Raw genomic sequence first — 15,729 nt, 5'->3', positions numbered from 1 at the left:
TGACCTACCTATTACCCTAATACGTTACGTTACGTTACGTATGTAAGACATCGAATCATGGGACGAGACGCGGGGAAAGACTAAAGTATTATATAATCACAACCCCGGCCGCCATCGCTCACCTGATATCCGTATGTAATTCATTCCCCCACGGGCTGCGGCTGAGGTTCCAAACTATTCAATTACAATGGAATCTGCCTCCAGATCGAAAGGAAGGAGGTATGGCTTTGCGTGCTTGGTCTGCCGGCGCCGCAAGGTCAAGTGCGATGGCCGATGGCCGACCTGCGTCAACTGTGCACGATTAAAAGAGACATGTTCCTATAAAGAAAAAACAGCTTATACAGTTCATCTAGCCGAGGCGCTACGGTCGGAGCAAGCCCGGGTCCAGGAGCTTCGGAAGCACATTAGAGAACTAGTCGCCATGGACAATGCCAGGCGAGACCGTCGCCTTGCAGATTTGGTATCTCAGCTTGACCTGAACGGGCCAGAGCCTGCCGAGCTGGCTCAGAGTACAGATGTTAGACCTTCATCTACTGATCGCGGACCCCAGGACCGTTATACTGCAGATGATGTGTCTAATGATGGCGACACGCAGTTCAGCATAGACACGGAAGGAAGAGTAAGTCTTCTTGTGGCTTCGTGTTTTATGCCAAAAAAAGAAATCACGCTGATACCCATTCAGCAGCATTACTTTGGAGCGACCTCTCGGTTTCATCCTATGCCGGGGCATGACCATCGGCTCGATACCGAAGTCGAAATCAATGAACCAGAGACGAAAGAATTGGAAAACTACCACCGCAAATGGCTTTACTCGAATGCCCGTTTCCAGGGCCTGTGGGAAAGAATGGCACATGCAAATATGAGTAATTATACCCATGTTGACCCGAACATTTGTTCCAGTCTTCTGGACGTATACTGGTCATGGCAGGCACCACTACATAACTGCGTATATCGACGTTGTCAGTCAAGTCCATTTTCCGCTCCCGGTACGTTCTACAAATTGACCCAGAAGTCTAGGCTTTTACCGGGATATGGCTCTAGGCGGCCCGTATTTTTCGCGATTTCTACTGAACGTCATATTTGCTCATGCCTGTCGCCATATGCCCGAAGATGATCCCCGTTTCTCTCAGTTTGAGCGTGGGGAGACATTCCTGCGAGATTCGATGTTGCTTTTGATTGACGAAATGCAACAAAGCAAACCTCAGATACCCACCATTCAAGGCCTTTTGATTTTGGGAGGCCGCCAGTGTGCGGTGGGAAAGAGCAGCGAAGGATGGCTATACACCGGGATGGTAAGTCTCCCTACCCCCGTCGTTCTCGTGCCAATCCTTTAGTGACAATCTCAGGCTATCCGAATGGCAACTGACCTTGGGCTACACATAAAAAGAAGCCAGGCTTCACTCATGAAGGAATTCGAACCTGATGATCTGGAAGTCCGGAAGCGATTGTATCTGTCAGTCTATGCATGGGATAAGTGAGTTTCTCCTAAGAGTCCTTAACTGCGGTTTTAGACTGAGACTGATGGTTAGCCCCTTTGAAGATCTATTAGTCTGTGCCTAGGGCGACCCCCATCCCTAAAGGATACGCCGTATCTTCCCTCCACCCTATGTGTGTTGCATCCAGCCACGAAGTATACTGTATTTACTGTGTTTTAGTGTTATTAACGATTTTTATAGTTGATCTATCAGATGAGGGTGATCTGTGGCAACCACCCCATTTACTGGAGACCGACCAATTGTACTCAGCGACTAAATGTCACAGTACATTGACGTTCATGCATTTTTGCAATCTGGCCCAAGTATGAGATTCTGGGAAATGCTAAACTGGCGTACGTACGAGTGACTGCTAATTATCTGGATCCAGATCATCAACGAGAGCTACAAAACCGTATATACTCGTCCTTGCCGGAATATAAACCCGGATGACATATTCAGATTGGAGGAAAAACTAGTATCTTTCCACCAAAACCTGCCGTCCTCGCTCAGATTTGAAGAAGGGGCGAATATTCAGTTCTGCGTCCCACCCCACATCCTCTGCCTAAAGTAAGTGAGCAACGCCATACAGAGACCGGCTATTACTGAGTATTTTATAGTATTCTCTGCCATACCGTCTTGATCCTACTATATCGACCTTTCTTTATTTGGTGTTGGGATGCAGAATTACGGAAGCACCCTCTGGCAGTCAGGGCCCAGATTGTTTGTACAGAACAAGCAGCCGGTGTCAACGACCTCTTCAGAGCATATGGACGGCTCTTCAACTTTCAGTACCAAAGTTACCTGGTATCATATTGCGTGTACACTGCTGCAACGATTGATGTGAGGCTCGCACGACATGAAGACAAAGCGCTCGCGGAGATGGCCACAGGCCGACTAGCGGTCACACTTCGAATGCTGGAAACAGAAGTCAAGCAAACACCGGGTATTAGGCGCAGCATTGAGATCATTCGATCTCAGATTGGTGGGCCATTGGCGTCAAACCTGCAACGCCAGGCCAGGAGGTCATCGGAAGTTCCCGATGGGAGCCCTACAAGTCAGGAAAAAGCGACCGCGATACCTCTCGAGTCCGTGATCGATACACTTCCTCAAATGGCGTCACCTCCACCAACCATGTCAAATACAAGCATATACGGCTCATCGACCGAATGCGTAGCCACAGGGCCATCTCAGCTACCCATATTGGAAATGTCAGGAATTGTTGTGAGCCCAAATATACCGCTTGGGTCAGGGTGGCCTGATTGGTATATGAATGATTTTGGTGGCGGATTTGTGCCTGACGTGGCTTGATAGACCTCCCTAGCACATCTAGTGGGCCCTGCATTATGTGGGATTTGAGTTAATTCATTCTCGTGCCTCACAAAGACCAAATGGCCCACTCGGTAATGTACTCTAGATAGGTGCTGAGGCTTGTTTAATACGTCTCCTAAATTTTATCTATCATTAATCATTGGTTGGGCATTGCATTATTATCTCCGGCATTATTTATTCCATCCATATTATTGATTGGACAGTCGGCCTTTTCGTCCGACCGAGCCCCACATCAGGCGTTGTTCTGCGGGGAGTGTGGATCTTGGTCGGTATCTTACCGAGCAACAGCGAGGATGATTGCCGTGACCAACATGCACAAAGACGTCCCCCGTGCTCGATGACTTCTTGATTCCACTGAGTTTGGTCTTGGTGCTCTGGTCCAGAGAACGAGACTAAGTGCCATTTAGGCTTTGGGATTCGTACCTCTGCTCCTACATGGACAGGGGTAATATCGGCAATGTAGACACCGCCAGTGTGGGCAAAGCCTGGGTATCGCTTCGTTCCCAGTCCTTCGTGGCTGTGCTCGGCCACTACATTGCTCATATTTGTTTCCAGTTTTTTCGTGAGCTTGACGCTCTCTTTCGAAAGATGGATGACTACTGAATGCGAGATTCTCCCTGTCAAGTCAAGGCCCTATGCTCTCCAAGAGCATGTGGATTTGCTCCAGCGTGCTCTTTGCAGATGTTGTATTCTCACTCATTCCTTAATAGCCTGCATAGCTCGTGGCAGGAAGTATGGACCCTTGGTATGCACATCTGAACATTGTGGACCAAGGTGACAAGCATCCTAAGTGCTCGTTCGTCTTGTAAGCGTGTCTATGTGTGGATACGAAAGGCCGCCAGTTGCCTCGCCTACCTTCGTCCCTACGGAGTGAAGTAAATGTCAGCGCCGTAATGACTGGGTACTGTATAGGACATGTTCGAACGAAAAGAAGAATACGACCTTTCCCGGGTTCCCACTGGTGTGATGATATGGTGCTTTTGGGAGAGTGTGGCACATTGACGCTAGAGGTCCTAGACTGCGAATGGCACTAGCTCGTCGTCGCTGCTCAAAAAAGAGTCGTACTTGGCATGTTATGGTCCCTACCTTCTTCGAAGCTTTGGCCATCTTGGCTCTCCCCGCCTGTGGGGTTCTGCACTATACGAGTTGTCGGTGTAATACCGAGTGGCTTGCTACCGTGGAATGTATAAAGAGGCAGGTCTGTCTCAACTGTTTACTCTCTGCGCTCTTCTGTGTATCTTCGGACGAGAAAGAAGCGATGGCTCTTGTTACCACCGTCTTTTTATCCCTGTTTCCTACAATCGTCTTTAGTACTGGTCTTATCGTGGGACCTTCCGTGGTGGAAGTCACGCAGTCATTCAATGATGTCTTTCCTTACGAAAACTTTAATCGCAACATCACTGTTCCTATGTGGGAAACCGACCTGCTGAGTGGCAAGAATAAGTCGGCGGTTCAAAAAGACCTCGAGATGATTGCAAATGCTTCGTTTGTAGTCTATGACCCGGACTTCTACAACGTTCGTCTCTGATCGATTGCTATCTTGCAACAGAAACATATAGCTAACATGGCACCATTAGCTGCTTGGTATTTCGGGACCGTTTGAACAGAAGCAGGTCGAGGAGATCTTCACCTTCCCCAATCCGCCACTGTATGCACAACGCCAGATACATGACGGATCGGTCTATGTGCCCGAAGAGAATGCTCTGTTTGTGGCCGAGCTGTTCTCCCCCAAAGAAGGGCACTCTATGAGCGCTATCCCTTACGTTTGGAAGGTGGATATTACGGACCCAGCATCCCCCAACACAACCAAGGTGTATCCGAACCCCCCATTGACAATTGCGAACGGAGCATATCGGTTCAATGGATCGGTGTATTGGGCACAGGAGGGAAATTTTACGACTCCTAGCTCCATCGTCCGCATGGATCCTAAGACGCTGAAGACTGAGGTGGTAAAGAATAATTTCTACGGCCATCGATTCAACTCAATGAATGACGTTGTCATCTCCGATGAGGGCGTGGCATTTTTTACGGATGGATACTATGGTTGGGACAACTTCAACGACACCCTCTTCCCCGAGTTAGCGAATGGTATCTACCGCTGGGATATGCGCACAGGAAACATCAAGATGGTTGCTGGCGCAGCAGAGGGTGCATTCTTCAACCCCAATGGCCTCGCATTTAGTCAGGACCAGACCAAACTATTTATCACCAACCGAGGGAATTCTAGCTCGGATCCCCAAGGTGGCCGGACTATCTATGTCCATGATGTCACCTCTTCTGGGCTATCAAACCGAAATGTGTTCTCATACTCTGATGCCGGATTCCCCGATGGCATTAAGACTGACAAGGACAACCGAGTCTATGGAGCGGTGACTGGGTCGGTCGACGTATATGATTTTCGTGGCACACTCCTTGGGCGGATTAAAGTAGCGGATGGTGATGTGGCAGTGAACATGGCATGGGTGGAAAATTGGCTCTATATATTTAGCCGCAACAAGATTTACCGCGTTGAATTAATGACATCTGGCCGCTAATTTCATGTTCTTACTTGTCTTGTATCCGTTTCTCTCGAATCTTGTGTCTTGACATTTTGTGTAGATAACTATCCTCTCCAACAGGGATGCTTTTCAAGGCATGTTCACAGAATTCCCTGTTTGCGAGTTTTAGTACTTGAGTGAGGGAATTAGAGAATCAATGATATAATACAATGCCACAGCAGGTGGCTCCTGGTAGTGCCCAGCGCCTTACGATGGAATTATCTTACCTCGAAAACCTTTTAAATTACTCTGCTGTGTGGGCTCTTGGTTTGAAGCCGCCATAAATGCTTCCTACTTCTACATGCACGGGTCTATTGTATCCCTTAGCCCCGCAGCAGCAGCTCCGATAGTTCTAGCCTGATATAACAATCCAGAGCGATTGCTGAAGGCATACGGAGTATTGTGGAGACCATTATTGGGGGGCCCACGCGACAAACGGTGCTTATTCTGACCTTGATTATATTGCACTCACCCTACACACGCCACCCACCAAGCTGTTTTGGCTTCGTTCAAGCCAAAACACCGGGAGATTAGTACTTGGGTGATAGTTAAGCAGCTAACATTGTGCTATTCAGTGTGAACTTTACACTCATATTCAATTTTGGCAAGAATTACCTGCCAACATACCCCCAACGGCAGCTTAACCATCGCCCCCGGACCTTTCTTGACTCATGCCTGTCCCTGAAATTTGCTGAAGACGTTCCATTCGACGAGAGCAATGGAACGTAACAAACAGCAATTGGCTCTTGAAGTATGCCGTTATGAGCTCCTATACTATCATATCAACTAATAAACTACTCAGCGTCTCTTGTTCCTTATGAGGGCTTCAATTCCGATATAATACACTTGCTCTGTATCTTCCCGGTCTGGCAGAGCCATCAGGAACATCTCCATTATCAATTGAGATCTAGCTTAATTCAGAAGAAACATGTCATTCATAATTTCGGTCTTCTGTTACTCCGCAACCCCGTGTTACTATGGCCAATGGTCGACTGTCTTCGGAATGGCCAGACCTCCTTACTCAGCCACAACCATGGATCGAGATTCAACAGACTTCAGCCAAATGACCGCTATATATCCCAATTCCCATAGCTACCGATATATATATCGGATATTATAGCCTAATGTAGCCAGCGACGTAACACAGCCTACATCACCAAGCCGTGTGAATCACAAAGTGGCAGGCAGGGTAGGAATGTCCTAGGGCTATCATGATAGACTGGCACTCATTCATGTCGAAGCGCAAAAGACCAAGGAAACCCAAGGGAGAATCTCGCAATGCCTTGGAGCGCTCTGATCCCTCTAATGGCCTGCCTAGCCGCTGGTGGCGCAGCGCAGCACCATTTCCTGTCATGGCCGTAATTGCCGTCCTCACCACCGTCTCACTTGCAGCCATCTAACAGGTCTTCAGGGTACGCTATGTGCTATCGCAATCATGTTCAATATCTGCACTGTCTCCCAAGGATGGCAGGAAAAGGAAAATGCTGATGGGAGCATAAGCATACTGTCTCAACCAACTTGGTGAGTATCGTTCCGCCCTTTCCTTTTGCTCTAGGCTTTAACAATGAGAAATCCTGCAGGATGGTCGCACTCAAAGCGGTATCCTTAGCTCTGGCTTCTATATCATACATCGTGCTAATACTGACAATGATGGCCAAACGAAACCCACACAAAGGATTCATTGTGGTATTATCGGGTTGGCTAACTGCAGGAGCATTATTGTTCAGTCTGATAGGTGTTACTACTCGACGGCATCCAATAGTGCAGCCACGACAGTCATTAAAGTATACCCAGAGTTACTTCTACGGCATCCTAACTGCAAGTTTGTATATTTTTATTGCAATTTTACTGGCAGCTTATACTGCCACTGCGCGCTCAGCTTCTTTAAGTCGCCATGACAGGCGGACAGTCGAATATACAAGCATTATCCTGCGAACCATCACATTTATAATCGTTGTTACTGGCGGTGCAGGTGTGTACAGCACTGTTGAAGGGTGGTCTTTTATGGATGCCCTATACTTCACCGACTATACTGTTCTCACTATTGGAATCGGGAACATTGTTCCTAAGACGCATCTCGGAAGAAGCCTACTATTTCCATACGCCACTGCCGGGATTATCGCACTGGGTCTCGTTGTCAGCTCGATAACATCATTTAAGAAGACCATCAGAAATATGAGACTGAGATTGGAGCTCCAAGAAGCACGCAATAGGCTTCTGGAACAAAAGAAATCACCCAGACTCACACATGATGAACACAACGACAACATAACATTATCCAGCATACCATCCACTGCGACATTTCCTCAAACAAGTGACGTCGTGGAACTCCAACGCATCCGATCCGACTTCAATCGAAGAGTCCAATGGCAAGCCCTTCTATTCTTCGTGACGGCATGGTTTGTCCTATGGCTTCTCAGCGCCGCAGTATTTCGTCGATCGGAACGCAACCAGAACTGGACATACTTCACAGCTCTTTACTTTACATACACCTCATTAACAACCATTGGGTATGGAGACTTCTATCCTACCAGCAACTTTGGAAAAGTTTTCTTCGTCTTCTGGTCGTTACTCGCTATTCCAGTTCTGACCAATCTTGTCACTGTCATGGGTGAAATAGGTGTCCGGACGCTTGTTCACTTTGCTGGTTATATCTTGAGACTAGGCAAATCAAGACGCAAGACTCGGAATAAGAAGAAGGACGATTCAGATCTGGCATCTTCAAGCAATTGTAGAGATCTTGAAAAGCATGCCCAGTGGTCGTCAAACCTGAAGAAGCCATCACAGGACTTGAGTACAGTAGGGACAACGAGCACTTTTGCAAATAACGAGCTTGACTTGTCCCAGTCCATGATTAAAGCGGGACAACATAGGCTTCTGCTAGCCGAAGAAATCAAAAAGCTAGTATTGGCGCTTCTGGAGGGATCCAGTGAGCAGGACCCTCGTCGCGATTGGCCGTGGATCCTCTCTCTGCTCCATTCCCGAGATGGCGAGGCGACTAGTTCAGCTGAATACACTTTTCCTGATGTTATGAACCAAAGTATATCATATTCATATGAGGGCCTTAGCAGCGAGGAAAGAACAGCGATCGAAAAGAATAATGAAACCTTGTTGATGCTCAAGTGGTTGACAGAGAAGCTTTGTTCGGAGTTAAGTAAGGGAGCAGGACCGAGTGCACCTTAGCGGAGATATATATTTGAACTTGATTCAAGTGAATTACGTTGTACGCTGTGGATAGGATAGGCCAGCTTCTTCAGAACTAAAGGCAAAGTAACAGTAGAGAGATGCTAAGACGAAACTCACTTGTAGCAAATAGGCACCCGAGGTGCTTCTACGAACGTGGTAGGTATAATTGCACCCCTAGTATACTCTAGGTACGTAACGAGTCCCATCGTTCGAAAGAGGCTGTTTGAATTATTCTTAATCAATTTCAAAATTAAAATATCCTCAATTCATACGACAGCGACTTGGGCATATAATAACACCTCGAAAACTCATGGTCAACAAACCAGAAAGCAAATATCACACCACTAGAGCCATCAAAAATCCATCGTGGCTCTTTGTACCCAACGTCTGTATAAGCGCTGCTTCTACTCGCCTATCCTGTCCAACCTTTTCTACCACGGATATTGCTCCTTCCTTACGTTTCTCTGGTCCCACGATTCCATCTTCCAGCATGACTTGAACGGCATTGTCAATCAATATGACAGCTCCAGGGCCGTTGGATAATTTGACACCATAATCGAAGTAATGCCACTGATTATCCCAGTCCGCATCAATAAACACAAAATCGAACTTCTGTCGCTTCCCCTGCTGGATTTCGTCCTGCAACCGAGGCAATACCTCCAAACCGGGTCCTAGCAACACCTCGGCCTCTTCCGGAACTTTTACCCCAGCATTGCGCAGATTTTGCATAGCAAGCTCTCGTCTATCTTCGAGGATCTCGACGCTAGTCACCTTCCCCTTATTGCCATTGGCATTCAGGGCCCGGGCGAACCAGATGCTGGAGTAGCCGCCTAAAGTGCCGATTTCCAGCACGTTGTGGGCGCCTGACATCTTAGTCAAAAGCGAAAGGAATTTTCCCTGAGCTGGGGAAACGGCAATCGGTGGTATACCATTTTTGGCGCAGTGGGAGATAGTGTCGGTAAGGGCTTGATCGGTTGGAACTAGATGAGATACGGCGTAGGAGTCGACTTCCTTTGCGTTTTGGAGGGTGGTGTTTGTGGACATTTTGGTGATTCAATAAGATACACTATGTTGGATTGTGATATAGCAGAACCGAGTTGTTGAATGGGTGGGGAGTGTGAAGAGTATGAGTTGGGTAGCTAAACCATGAGATGACAAGCTTTATATAACCGCTCGCTCCTCGGATCTTACATAGGCACATGAACACTATCTCCGAGATGATCAACAAGAGTCAGACTTGGCAACTTGCTACTACTGAATCGGATCTCAATATTGACCTTGCGTTTTGATTGAAGCTTGGTTACAATCTAGCCCTAGGGCTTCCTAATGACCCATGACGATAACTACTCGAGCAAGAAATTGTGACTGAACTTGGAATGAAAAGCCATTTGAGCGACACAAAGAGCTTAACATCGACTATGAAAATTGTTATTATTGTAAGTACCACTCCATACCTCTATTGCATCGTTATGTCAATTCAACACAGGTATATCTAAATCTCCCTGGCAGGGATGGTCACGCATTCTCATTATCTGATTGTGATCATGATAATCTTGATTTTCCTTATCGCCGAGTGGTTATCGCCGAAGGCCACCTCCTTTCTCCGAACCTCACCAACGTCACGACTTATATCTCCGCAACCCCCTCGGACCTCCGCTCTTCACTTCACCATCTGATAAGATTCTAATCCGATCTGATAACAAGACGCCTGTTCTTCTGCTCAAGGAGTACAATGCTACCCAATAGCGCTCACGGGATGTCCGAGCCGACAGCGCCAAGTCGACCGATCGCCCGGAGAAAGCGGAAACCCTTGTCTTGCTCACTCTGCCGACGACGAAAACTTGCTTGCGACCGTGAATATCCGTCCTGCAGTCGATGTCGAAAAACCGGCAACTCTGATTCCTGCTCATACGAGGACCCCCCTGCTCCATCGCATCAGAATCAGCGAACATCAGACGTGTCGGGGCAAAACAGATCCGTGCTAACTGCTGCTACCCCTGTCCTTGGGAACACTGCCTCCTCCTCACTAGAGGGCTATAGAGGCAATGTAAACAATCGACCTATTGTCTCGGACCTGACGGAACATGCAGGTACTTGGCAGCTGATAGGTGGTGATGTCGATGGAGCTACGACTGGTAAAGAGCGACCGGCCATTAAAGCCGACGTGACTGAATTGACATATCCTCCTGAGCCAAAGCCAACCGAGGCTGTGGTCTTCCGAGGCGAGAATTATAGGACACAGTATTATGGGAGTACAAACCCGACTAGCTTGATCGGTCATGTAAGCGTTGTTATTACAATGTAATGCGAGTACAATGCTCATTGAGAATCCAGTTCCCCGAGCTCCGTTCTTATATGAAGGAGACGATCAAGCACCATGCTTCTTTACCTGGAGTCCAAAAAGAGCTGAAGGCATTGGATACGAAATGGAAATACGAGAAGCCCAGTAACCTGCCAGTCAAAACTGCAGACTTGTTGCTTTTGCTCCCTGACCAGGCAGAGATGGACGCATCCGTTCGGCTATATTTTGATACATTAGAAACGATGTACAGAATTGTACACAGACCGACTTTCATGGAGGAATATGACCAGTTACAGAAGGACCGGACTGCTGCAAAGCCAGGGTTTATTGTCCTCGTTCTACTGATCATGGCTACCGTCAGCTGTACAGCGACAACTGACCGAACCTACGTAGGCAGCAGTAGTATTGGTCGAGAACGGGGTTCATTGTGGATTGAAACCGCGGAGGCATGGCTTGGAAAACAAAGTAAGAAAAACATCTACTTAGTCATATGGCAGATTCGCTGTCTACTCGTGCTTGCAAAACAAATGTGCCGCTACAAGAAGAAGCGCATGTGGTCGGTGGCAGGCGACTTGGTGAGAGAGGGAATGGCGGCTGGGTTTCATCGCGATCCAAGTCGTCTGGGAGGGAAGATAACCTTTTTTGACCAGGAGATTCGCCGACGACTTTGGGCAACAATGACGGAGTTGGAGTTGCAGGCTTCGGTTGAGCGCGGAATGCCCTCGGCCTTGGCTGCAATTCGAATGGACTGTGCACCTCCAGTTGATATCGATGATGATGACCTAAGACCCGAATCTGATTCTACGCAGATACAGGGATCATCCGGGCACAGTACTTCGACTTTGTTCTTGCGTCTATGTAGGAATAGCCTAGACTTGCGTGTGTCATTGAATTCTCGGATGAATGACCTCACGTCAGATTTGCCTTATGAGGATATTCTCAGATACGAAGATATGATCATGAGTGAACTTCGGAATCTCCCCGCCCCAACCAACAACAGCGAGGAGGCCAGTGAAAGAAAGCTTTCTCAGATGGCAAGAGCAGTTCTGTATTTGCAACTCCGGCAATTCTTGGTCTTGCTCCACGCCCCCTTCGCCAGGAAGACAGAAACAAATTCGCGATATGCAGTGTCAAGGATGGTTTGTTTCAACGCTGCTGCCAGCATGATCGATCAGCATTGGCGGCTGGTACAGTCTGGAAACCTAATGCTATTGCTCTTAAGACATGACTACTTCCGAGGAGCGTTAAACCTTTCTCACTTCGCATATTTATCCTCAGACCTTCAAGGTAAGCTATTTTGATTAATTTATTGTCATTCTAAATATGATTGTCTTTGCTAATTGAAAATGCAGCCGATCTATGTATTCCAGTGGATCGCGACGCATTACTGCAATATATCCAAAACGCTCTCACTATGCTGGAGGACAGTATCGTCTATCTTGGAACCGGGTTCACGTATCATTGGTACATATCTGCTGCAATATCCTTTCTTCGATCACAGACACAACCGGCAAAGTCCAGCACGCTTAAGCAGGAAGCGATCAACCAAGTGGTGAGACAGTACTACCGAGTGCTTGCGTCCCAAGAACAGTTCTCTCGTGCGAAGGAGAGAATCTACTCCTCACAATTCAGACAGGTAGCCGAATGCTGCCCTGATGTTAGACTTCGGAACGGTGCATGCTAAAGAGTCTCATACAGGGAAACCCCTCGGAAGCTGAACGCCAGTTCGACGTGTTAGACCCAGCAGAGATGTCCTTGGATGATGCCGGATTTTCTCAGGTTCGTCAGGATGCTCCCTCTACGCTCCCCTCGTTCCGCATAATTAGTGATATGCATACTGATATGTTCTAGTTCGATCCAACTGTTCCCTCAATGGAGCAGTATTTCTTCGGTGACCCTGCCGCTTGGACATTTGATAATCTCTGGGAGGTTGCGTAGGCCATTGAACTCACTGTATGCCGTCCTGCTTCATTTGGTGACAGTACCGGTCTGTTCGTAACTATCCGAATTCATACGATATGAAGGCAGGTGTTAACGTGTAAGCGAAAGGAAGCAGACGATCTTTGCTGTCGACTCCTTCAATACTGGGCGTTCGCCTCTTCGTCAATCCGTCAAATCGAAGGCATCCATACATATGATCTCTTATATCAAACCTTGCACAAGTCTTAGAAACCATCTTCTCTTTTCAAGATTGTGATGCTTTAGGCCTTTGAATATCCGGATGCAAATTAATGTTTTTAATGCATATATCGTGTCCTTTCTATCTGTATATAACGGACCTTGAAGCCGTTTTATGGATCCCTTTGATGGTTATATTCAAGAAGGCCACCTGGGACATGCCAGTCAAGTACAGTTAATGTATCCCATTCTAAAATTGATTTAATATAGCGAGAGCACCCTAATTACATGGATAGTTGTCTGTCTCCTTTCCAATACCCCAGTTCAGATGTGCCTCTTCTGCACTGCATAGTGGAAGCGTACTGAACCCTGGGGCCCCGATCTGATATGTAATAAGTGCATCCACATTCAGGTCGTCAACGCTAGCAACGCCACCCATACTTTTCAGCTTCCAACCGTTGTTGTTGCCGTTTGTCTGGTAAGAGCAGACGGTGCTACTTGGCACGAATTAGATTGCTTCGTTGGAAGAAAGGTGGGAAGAACATGGGGATTGAAAAGGAAAAATCAACATACCTTGCTACTTTGTCAACGGGCTTCACGCCACCATATTCCCGGATTTCCCCAGTCAACTCCTCCAGCACCGGAGGGACTTTGAATTTCAGCGGTACACAAACAGGGGTAGAGCCAGGCAATTGACATGTATCTCCCGGATTGCCATCTGGATACGCCACGTAGTACAGTTTATCTTCGAAGCACACCGCGGTGGCCTCTGCATCGGTGTCATCTAGGTAGTCAGAGATGGGATTACTCCCATCGCATGCATGATTGGTGTCAATGACAAACGCTCTGGTGCCCGAACCCTGCCAAATACGTTGGATAAGATAACCATAGAAGGCACGTTCAATCAATGCTTGGATTTCCGTGGCAGACATTTCCGTTGGCGGCGTAGCACCCTCAGAGCTTCTTTGGATTAATTGACCGTCTCATATAATCTTGGATAAGTCCCTAATGGCGTCTTCCGTACCACTAAAGAGGTATCGACTGGCATTTTCAGTTTGGTTCTGCCATGTGTGCCACCTTGTTTTCCCGCGCAATGATACGTATTCGCCCATCGACTACTTCTCTCCCATACTGGGTCTTCAAAACGCCAAAGCCGCCTGGCCTCAGGGAGTTATGATATACTGGAAGCTAGAGGAGGTGGACCAAGACACACGCCTTCAGCAGGGTTACTTCCCACCGCGTGAGCTCCAGTACTATGCAGGCGGCGAATACCATACGCGGGATCAAGCACCATCCGACCCATTCATCTACTATCATTTCCCCATCAGTCTGCGTAATTTTACCTCGGGCCAATGGCGATATTCCTGTCGTTTCGGATTCGCGCAGAATTGTACTGGTCCGCAGTCCTCAGGCGAGAGATGGCTTTTATCCCAGCCACGCAAAGAGGTCATCTTTCGAAGTGCTGCCGGTGGAAGGGCCGTTGACCTCCTTGACCGCCGGGAGGATCGCTTTGGTGAACCGGTTACTTTTGAAATTATGGACTGGACGAGGACGTTATGGACACATTCTGATACGTGTCCGATATTGAATGAAACCGCGCTCAGACCCAATCCGTGTGCACTGCAGTTGAATCAGACAGTTGTTGATGATATCACTGCTGCGATAGAAACGGAGAAGGGATGTAAAGCTGGAAGTTTGGCCAATGTTACAGATGTATGTGAAAGCGGCGCGAAGAGATCTGGCTCTTTGGGGATGTTCTCGTTGCAAATGGGTACTTTTTGGATTCTTCTCACTGTATTACTCTTTTGAGTATTATACTGTCATGTACACTACAAGTTTACTATTGTTTTACACCAAGAAAAGGTAGCTATCGTCCGTAAGTAAAGTACATCATTTAGGGCTACGGGACGGTCGGCCTAGCCGCCACAGCCAGGCGAGAAATCCAGCAATCAAGGAACTGTGAAGCCAAGACACGGGATGCTCAGATATAAGGTACGCTGCACCTAAGCTGTCCAATGTGCTACTTAGTAGATTCTAGGATCTGCAGGAGTTTCTCGCGGGTAATGATGGTCTTTCGGTAAAAGGCTTTGTATCACCCGACCCCTAGATTAGATGCCTCACAAGGGTGTTTTATTATAAGGAATAGGTTTCTGAAATAGCGTGATAACTAAGATATTTTAATCTGGCAGAGCCAAAGCTGTCTCTTCACTTCTTAACATGTTGTCACTCATATCCTAAATAAATCTCTCGTGGCAGTAGCCGAGCTTAGTCATATTTCTGCGGAGGTTGTAAAACCCACAGCCCTTATATCAAAATCACCCAAGAACGTTCGGGTGCTCTACAATTTTCTCACCATGCCGCTTATATACATAATTACTTTGGTAAGTATACAGAGGGTCAGTTTATATAGTATATTCTCTAAGGTGGTGGAATTTGATCGCTGATACTATAGAGAAGAGTCCTAGTGCAGGTCCCACATACCAAAATATATAATTATTCATTACCTAATAGGTAAGTACCTGTTAGAGCGAAGGGATATGTAAGGAGAGCACGTATGAATTAGGGATTTCTGAATGTATGAAGAAAGCTGATACAGATATATATGGTATATTATCGAGCCTGCAAGTGACCCGTTACATTGCTAATTGTCTAGATGACAGGGCCCTAGATACTGATATGGGCACACAAGAACTTGACAAATAGACTAAGTTGGGGGAAGGCGTGAAAGAGACAAGTTATAGCTTTGGACTAAAATTCGGCCTCTCACGCAAGGTATGGCTAG

General features: G+C 47.3%; 8 protein-coding genes across 8 annotated transcripts; 6 read left to right on the top strand and 2 right to left on the bottom strand.

Annotated features, from left to right (window-relative positions):
• Window positions 1-187: 187 nt before the first annotated feature.
• Window positions 188-2,884, top strand: BDV27DRAFT_166822 (transcription factor domain-containing protein; the record flags this gene model as incomplete). The annotated part of the gene is made up of 8 exons (XM_032074289.1): window positions 188-619; window positions 683-959; window positions 1,018-1,292; window positions 1,347-1,474; window positions 1,541-1,608; window positions 1,677-1,798; window positions 1,864-2,042; window positions 2,093-2,884. The coding sequence occupies 8 exons, from the start codon at window positions 188-190 to the stop codon at window positions 2,781-2,783; spliced, it is 2,172 nt and encodes a 723-aa protein (XP_031931983.1). The 3' UTR covers window positions 2,784-2,884.
• Window positions 2,885-3,222: 338 nt separating this feature from the next.
• BDV27DRAFT_121566 (uncharacterized protein) lies at window positions 3,223-3,434 on the top strand. The gene has a single exon (XM_032065397.1). The coding sequence runs from the start codon at window positions 3,240-3,242 to the stop codon at window positions 3,405-3,407; it is 168 nt and encodes a 55-aa protein (XP_031931982.1). The 5' UTR covers window positions 3,223-3,239; the 3' UTR covers window positions 3,408-3,434.
• A 628-nt stretch (window positions 3,435-4,062) lies between these two features.
• BDV27DRAFT_166821 (SMP-30/gluconolactonase/LRE family protein) lies at window positions 4,063-5,338 on the top strand (the record flags this gene model as incomplete). The annotated part of the gene is made up of 2 exons (XM_032074288.1): window positions 4,063-4,320; window positions 4,382-5,338. The coding sequence occupies 2 exons, from the start codon at window positions 4,063-4,065 to the stop codon at window positions 5,336-5,338; spliced, it is 1,215 nt and encodes a 404-aa protein (XP_031931981.1).
• Window positions 5,339-6,573: 1,235 nt separating this feature from the next.
• BDV27DRAFT_153534 (potassium channel family protein) lies at window positions 6,574-8,524 on the top strand (the record flags this gene model as incomplete). The annotated part of the gene is made up of 3 exons (XM_032071808.1): window positions 6,574-6,699; window positions 6,753-6,862; window positions 6,922-8,524. 3 exons carry the CDS (start codon window positions 6,574-6,576, stop codon window positions 8,522-8,524), a joined length of 1,839 nt encoding a protein of 612 aa, XP_031931980.1.
• A 291-nt stretch (window positions 8,525-8,815) lies between these two features.
• Window positions 8,816-9,638, bottom strand: BDV27DRAFT_121564 (O-methyltransferase). The gene has a single exon (XM_032065396.1). The coding sequence runs from the start codon at window positions 9,569-9,571 to the stop codon at window positions 8,864-8,866; it is 708 nt and encodes a 235-aa protein (XP_031931979.1). The 5' UTR covers window positions 9,572-9,638; the 3' UTR covers window positions 8,816-8,863.
• Window positions 9,639-10,171: 533 nt separating this feature from the next.
• On the top strand, window positions 10,172-12,798 carry BDV27DRAFT_166819 (uncharacterized protein). The gene is made up of 5 exons (XM_032074286.1): window positions 10,172-10,808; window positions 10,862-12,116; window positions 12,182-12,465; window positions 12,528-12,608; window positions 12,681-12,798. The coding sequence occupies exons 1-5, from the start codon at window positions 10,260-10,262 to the stop codon at window positions 12,765-12,767; spliced, it is 2,256 nt and encodes a 751-aa protein (XP_031931978.1). The 5' UTR covers window positions 10,172-10,259; the 3' UTR covers window positions 12,768-12,798.
• Window positions 12,799-13,227: 429 nt separating this feature from the next.
• Window positions 13,228-13,879, bottom strand: BDV27DRAFT_153531 (uncharacterized protein; the record flags this gene model as incomplete). Its single annotated transcript, XM_032071807.1, has 2 exons — window positions 13,228-13,441; window positions 13,521-13,879. The coding sequence occupies 2 exons, from the start codon at window positions 13,877-13,879 to the stop codon at window positions 13,228-13,230; spliced, it is 573 nt and encodes a 190-aa protein (XP_031931977.1).
• Window positions 13,880-13,955: 76 nt separating this feature from the next.
• BDV27DRAFT_153530 (uncharacterized protein) lies at window positions 13,956-14,756 on the top strand (the record flags this gene model as incomplete). Its single annotated transcript, XM_032071806.1, has 1 exon — window positions 13,956-14,756. One exon carries the CDS (start codon window positions 13,956-13,958, stop codon window positions 14,754-14,756), a length of 801 nt encoding a protein of 266 aa, XP_031931976.1.
• Window positions 14,757-15,729: the final 973 nt, after the last annotated feature.

Source organism: Aspergillus caelatus (genome assembly GCF_009193585.1).
Source record: "Aspergillus caelatus strain CBS 763.97 unplaced genomic scaffold BDV27scaffold_17, whole genome shotgun sequence".
Taxonomy (NCBI): Eukaryota; Fungi; Ascomycota; class Eurotiomycetes; order Eurotiales; family Aspergillaceae; genus Aspergillus; species Aspergillus caelatus.
Note: the sequence above shows the minus strand (reverse complement) of the source record. Positions and strands in the feature narration are given on the sequence as shown.

Coding starts and splice junctions, on each gene's coding strand:
- BDV27DRAFT_121566 (XM_032065397.1), top strand. CDS start 3,240: ATGGACAGGGGTAATATCGGCAATGTAGACACCGCCAGTGTGGGCAAA.
- BDV27DRAFT_121564 (XM_032065396.1), bottom strand. CDS start 9,571: ATGTCCACAAACACCACCCTCCAAAACGCAAAGGAAGTCGACTCCTAC.
- BDV27DRAFT_166819 (XM_032074286.1), top strand. CDS start 10,260: ATGCTACCCAATAGCGCTCACGGGATGTCCGAGCCGACAGCGCCAAGT. Junction 10,809..10,861: donor CGACTAGCTTGATCGGTCAT/GTAAGCGTTGTT, acceptor TTGAGAATCCAG/TTCCCCGAGCTCCGTTCTTA. Junction 12,117..12,181: donor TTTATCCTCAGACCTTCAAG/GTAAGCTATTTT, acceptor TTGAAAATGCAG/CCGATCTATGTATTCCAGTG.